This window comes from Ostrinia nubilalis, assembly GCF_963855985.1.
Source record: "Ostrinia nubilalis chromosome W unlocalized genomic scaffold, ilOstNubi1.1 SUPER_W_unloc_1, whole genome shotgun sequence".
Classification (NCBI taxonomy): Eukaryota; Metazoa; Arthropoda; class Insecta; order Lepidoptera; family Crambidae; genus Ostrinia; species Ostrinia nubilalis.
The window spans coordinates 3,055,401-3,061,400 of record NW_026973566.1 but is presented as its reverse complement, the minus strand read 5'-3'; the positions used below and the strand labels follow the sequence as shown (position 1 = coordinate 3,061,400).

Genomic DNA, 6,000 nt, shown 5'->3' with positions numbered 1-6,000 from the left:
TAAAACCGGCCACCTTTATTACCGGGCCAGGGAATAGGTGAAAATCAAGAACTTTGCTGCTGCTTGGACCTCCCACGGCATTGTTTACGTCAAACTAAGAGAAGGCGAGCAACCTACCAGAATTAACAGCGAGGACGACCTACGTAAACTATTGGTGTAACAACATAGTATTTATACAATATAATTATGCACTTCGACGGCAGAAAGCGGAAATGTCGTATCTCAAAAATTGGCTAAAATGTTTTTTAATTGTATTGTATTAAGAAAAAAAAGCCGCGTCGAATGGTGTATGTATCGTCTTTCTACGATGAAAAAAAAATTAGATACGTCATAGAATTTTTTCCAGTTTTTTTACAATTTACTTGACCAATTGCTGTAACTAGTCAAAAAATCGCAACTTTCGAAAATAAAATAGATACGACCACACTACTAGTATGTTAAAAAGTTACAGCACTCTTTTCCTGAGTCGAACATTGATTTTAAGGAGATACAGCATTTCAGCCGCCCTAAAATCTTACGATGTCGAACATACAGCAAATGCGCCGACCTGACGTGAGTACTTATAAAATAGTTACTGCATTTCAAACGTATCATCTAATAGCGAAAATCTTACTAACATCATTAGAATAGAGTTTTGTTTTGTGTACAGCAAGGAATACGTCGCTCTAGCAAAACAAACCCCCTCCACCCGCTGCGTCATACGCCATTCTGATCGCGCGGCAGTTGTGCGTTAGCGCCGATAGTGAGAACGCGGAATTGTACATTCTTAAAATATTATTTTAAAACATTTTTATTTGTGGTTTACGTGCTTAGAGATAATAAATGGCAAACTTCAGGAGTACAGGTACGTAATAGAACAATTAAATTAACCTTTTTTTAGTGAAATGTGTTGAAAGTCTGTTTATTTTAGGATACTTATTACCTAACAACAATGGTATGAGTATAATAAATGCTAGGATAGTAGCAAATAAGTAAAGGACACTAAAAACATACCTACTTTTTCGTCATAGGCAGCTTTATTGTTGAGTTTATTAGTATACGAGTAAGTTCAGAATTTGTCGAATAAGCAGCTAGTAAACAAACTGAGTTATGTTTTTAACCCCCAATCCCGATGAGTTATTTAAGTAGGTAGGTAATTTAAAGTAGGTGAGTAACAGGTAGTCGCTGACTTATTCGTTAATTAAAAGGTTATCTATTACTAGGTTATTTTTCTTTTTTTTAGATATCTATTGACCGGTGCAGTGTTGAAGGATTACGTCACATTATAAGAACCGAAATACGAGTACCTACTCAGAGAAAAGGTAAATTGAGTTCTAAGTACCTACTGACAGGCATAGTTGTTAACCAATTTATTTATTTTCAAAATAGGTACTTTATTTTAATTTTTAACCCTCGCTGTACCAGGTGGGGTGTGACACCCCCCCCACCCCCACATAAATCTACTATTCGGCGAATACGAATATCTACTTTATCATGAAATACTCATAAATTTAACTATTTTTATTGTGGTTAATGTTTTAGTAATTAACATTTACAAATGGCATTTTTTTTGTTATTGTATCGCTGTACTTAGTTACTAATCACAAAACAAAATAATACTTGTACAATCGACCTGCTATTGACTGTAAAATTCCGTAAGAGAACTTACTTACTACTTTGTTACATACTGATCGGGGTTTTTTCGTCGTGTCGTTGTGGCTATAGTGTTCGGAGACAAACACGTGTGGGACAAAATTTTAAAAAAGTAGGTATTCGTATTCGTAATTATTATTTCTACGAATACATATTCGGTAAATGTCTACTATTCGGCGAATACGAATATTCGTATTTATTGCATCACTAATTAATTTTTAGCTTTGTTAATTGAATAAAATTTTCGTGATTTTCACGGAATCTGAAATTTTCAAGCACTTTTAGTCAAATGAGATGACTTTTAGTGCGAATCTGGAAGTTTAGTACTGAGATCCGAAGATGTATGTGAACATACACTTATGGGCTACAATTTATATTTGGTGATACAATTTATGGGCTACTGAAATGGAATAACTTATTTTATAAATAAAATTGTTACGCTCCCATTTTATGCATTGATCATACTCATTTTCTTTCATCAGAATTGTGGTAAATTGAAAACCGATGATAAAAATAAATTTATACCCATCCAGTTTTTATTTTACTTTTAAATTATAAGTATATCTTGTATTTTGTTAAATAAAAACGGTTGTCATAATTAAAGGCATTAATTAAAAATTATACATAAGAAACTGATTCCTAAATTACAAGAACAACGGAAATTTGTGTCTTTTTGTTTTTTTTTATGATAAAAATGTTATAATACATATTTTCAGCTCAGAGCTTTTCTTAAACCTTATTAGCATACGTAAATAATCAATATTAAATATTAAATTCCACCTAAAAAAATGTTCAATGACTATTTTATCACTTTTATCACTGGTATTTGATTTATGTTATTTGGTTTTAGATGGAACGTCAACGATGGAAGGAACAATTAAAGCATAAATTATTAATAGATAAAGAGCAACCAAAAAAGCGAAAGATTGAGATTTTGGAAGATGTTTTGTACAAAAAAGATGGAACGAAAATAAAAGTGGTCGAGAAGAAAATATTGCCTAACCACTCATCGCTTCCAACAACTCCTCACCAGCCTAAAGTAGCTACAATAGATGTTAAAGACCTTACCCCCACCTTTCGCGACCCTGAATGTTACATGTCTGAAACAAGGAAAATTATTGAAAATAATGATATGTCTTCAGTTTCACAAAATCCTTGCACGTCTTTAAATGACTTATTCCAGGAGTTTCCTTTGATTTCATCAGACGGTGAAACTGATTCAAATATTATTAACAACAACTTATCTAGCACTATTCAAGATGCAAGCCACATAATTAATAAAATTCTAGTGACTGCTGATTCCGAAGAATATTCGGTACCAAACAATGTCAAAACAGAAGAATCCTGGCCGGCGACCCATCAAAATTCTTTCAACGCAGATGAAGTCCCTGAAATGAAAGTATACTTACCTGTTTGCAACCCCATTAGTCCTAGCGCCACAGAAAGCCTTTCTATTGTGGAGACATGTTTACCTGTAACCGATCAGAAGAATCCCAGCTTCGCTGAAGTATGCCCTGAAATAGAAGAGTGTTCAACAGGTACTGATCTGAAATCTCCTAGCACAACTCCTGATAATCCTCCTGTAAAAGAATATTTAGTTAGAACAGATACACACATTTCTTCCGCCTCTGAAGAATCAATGGAAAATAAAGATTGCCTACCTGTGATAATGAAAAAGTGTCCAAACACCGCTAAAGTTACGCCTGATGCTGCAAATGCAAAAGTTACTCCAATTCCAAAAGATACTGAAGCAAGTACTAGTAATGATACTCAAGAATATATTTCTCCTGAAAAAAAACGCATGAGTAGATGTCTACCAAGGAATTGTAAAAAGAAATTAAATTTTGATATTATCAACTGCAAACCTTATCTTGATTTTATTGAAGAAGATGATGCTACCACCTTATTGCTTAATGAGGCATTCCCGTCAGAAGCATCCAGCTGTTCATTCAGTGATAACGAGTCATCCGATGATTCAGCATCCAGCAAAACTAAAAAAAATAAGACCAAGAAAAAACAGGGCAAGGTACTGAAAAAGAAACAGAAAAAAGTTAATATGAAACAAACGAGTAAGTCAAATGAACACAATACAGATCGGGAATTGCAAGTAGAAGAAAACGTTTTAATACCAAAACCTAAACCAAAGAAATCTGCTAAAAAAGAAAATAAAATTAAAAGAGCTCACGGTCAGACTTACACTACCCAACAAGGAGATGAAGTTGCATCTAAATGCATGAAAACTAATCCCTGCAAATAAGTAGCTTGTAAACGAAACTGTGGAGATATACCCGATACAAGACGTCAACAGTTATTTAATTTTTATTGGAATCTTGGCAGTTCTCAACGCCAAAGAGACTGGATATCTAAATGCGCTATAAAAAAGAATGTTGGCCAACATACAACAGATAAGGGTGATTCATCCAGAAGAAGTGTTACATATGATTATTATATAAATGAAGGAGATGAAAGGAGACAAGTGTGTCAAAAATTTTTTATCGCAAAGGTTTATTTTATATACTCTTGATAACACCATCGAAGGGTTTGCAAAGAAAGATGATAGAGGAAAAAATGGCGGTGGGAACAAAACTGCAGAAAATGTAATGAACCATGCTAAACAGTTTATGACATCCATACCTTTGGTACCATCTCATTACTGCAGGAAGGATTCCAACAAGCTTTATTTACCGGATCACTTCAAAAATATATCAAACTTATATCGCATTTACGATAAGAACTGTAAAGAAGAAGGCGTAAAGAGCATGTCTTTCAAGGTTTTCTCAAATTGGTTAAAAGACAACTATAATATAGGGTTTCATGTTCCAAAAAAAGATAAATGTATGGTGTGTATGGCACAGACATTCGATGTGAAAAATTGTGATGAGATGGCAAAATTTGATAGTCATGCAAGAAAAAGAAGAATCCTATAAAAGGTTTCAATTTCACCAAAAACTTAATGCTATGGATTCTAGCGTAATATGTGCAAGCTTTGACATGCAAAAAGTTCTTAACACACCATACGGTGAAAACATGGCGCTGTACTACTCCAGAAAGATAGCTGTTTACAATTTAACAATATACGAAAGTAATACTCAGATGGGTTATTGTAATCTATGGTCAGAAAGTGATGCTCGTCGTGGGGCTAATGAGATTTCAACATGTTTGTACAATTATCTTCAAGAGGTGGACAAACGAGGAAACGTAAAGACAGTACTGCTGTACTCTGATTCATGCTTTGGACAAAACAAAAATAAGACTATGTTGAGTATGTTGAGATATTTTTTGTCCATTGCTGCTAATTTGGAGACAATCCAAATTAATTATCTCATTCCTGGCCATACATTCATGCCAGTTGATAGCATGCATGCTACAATAGAGCGCGCTGTCAGAAAAACTACTATCTGGGCACCTTCTCAATGGCCAACTCTCATAGAACTGGCACGTAAAAAACCTACCCCATACCAAGTGTCCATTTTAGAGGGCAAAGACTTTTTTGGATTCGACGAGGTTATGAGCAAAACTTTTAAAACTAAAACTAAATTTCAAATATCTAAATTGTGCATTGCAACATTTAAAAAGGCGAATCCCGATGTTATGTTTATTAAAAATTCTATGCTCACAGATGCTTTAACAACTTCAGTGCCCTTGGGTAGTTTGAACAATACTCAACCAAAATTTAATTTGTATTTAACTAAACTCCCTGTTTCAATTCAAAAATACAATGACCTCAAGAAATTAGTCGAGAAACAAATAATACCCAAATGTTATTCTCATGAATATTTGCAATTAAGACACGACAAAAAAACAAAAGATACACTAGGTGAAACTGATGAAGAGGACGAAGTGTAGCAGACTGAATGTAGAAACCATATAAGATGATGCTCAGCAGACCGATTTATGAAAACAATGATAAAGAGAAAGTGCATAGAAAAGACTGATTATAGAAATTAATAATTAAGACAAAGTATAAGTAAGTGATTGTTGCAAGCAATAAAGAGAAAGTATAGCAGACTGATTTATGTAACTAATGAACAAAGAAGGAAAAGTAACATGATGATTATTTTTATTTAGTTTAAAAACTAATACTGAATTTAGCAGATTGATTGTTAAAACTAATGAAGAAGAAAAACTATAGCAGGCTAATTGTTAAACTTTTAAAGAGAAAGTGTATGTTTCTTAAAATTAATGAAGAAGAAGAAGAAGTTTATCTCACTTATGAAGAAGAATATTTTTGTCGGACTGATTATTATAATTAAAAAACAGACTGATTTTTTGTGCCATTACATTCTTAAAATTTAAATAAAACAGTTAAGAAAAAGATACAGTATTTTATTGTTTTCACATCTCTGACTCTTATTGTATATAAAGCAT

General features: G+C 33.2%; 1 protein-coding gene across 1 annotated transcript; it reads left to right on the top strand.

The window, feature by feature from the left end:
• The first annotated feature begins 271 nt into the window (after positions 1–271).
• Positions 272–4,122, top strand: LOC135087374 (uncharacterized). The gene is made up of 2 exons (XM_063982148.1): positions 272–1,301; positions 2,483–4,122. The coding sequence occupies exon 2, from the start codon at positions 2,483–2,485 to the stop codon at positions 3,887–3,889; it is 1,407 nt and encodes a 468-aa protein (XP_063838218.1). The 5' UTR covers positions 272–1,301; the 3' UTR covers positions 3,890–4,122.
• The last annotated feature ends 1,878 nt before the right edge of the window (positions 4,123–6,000 follow it).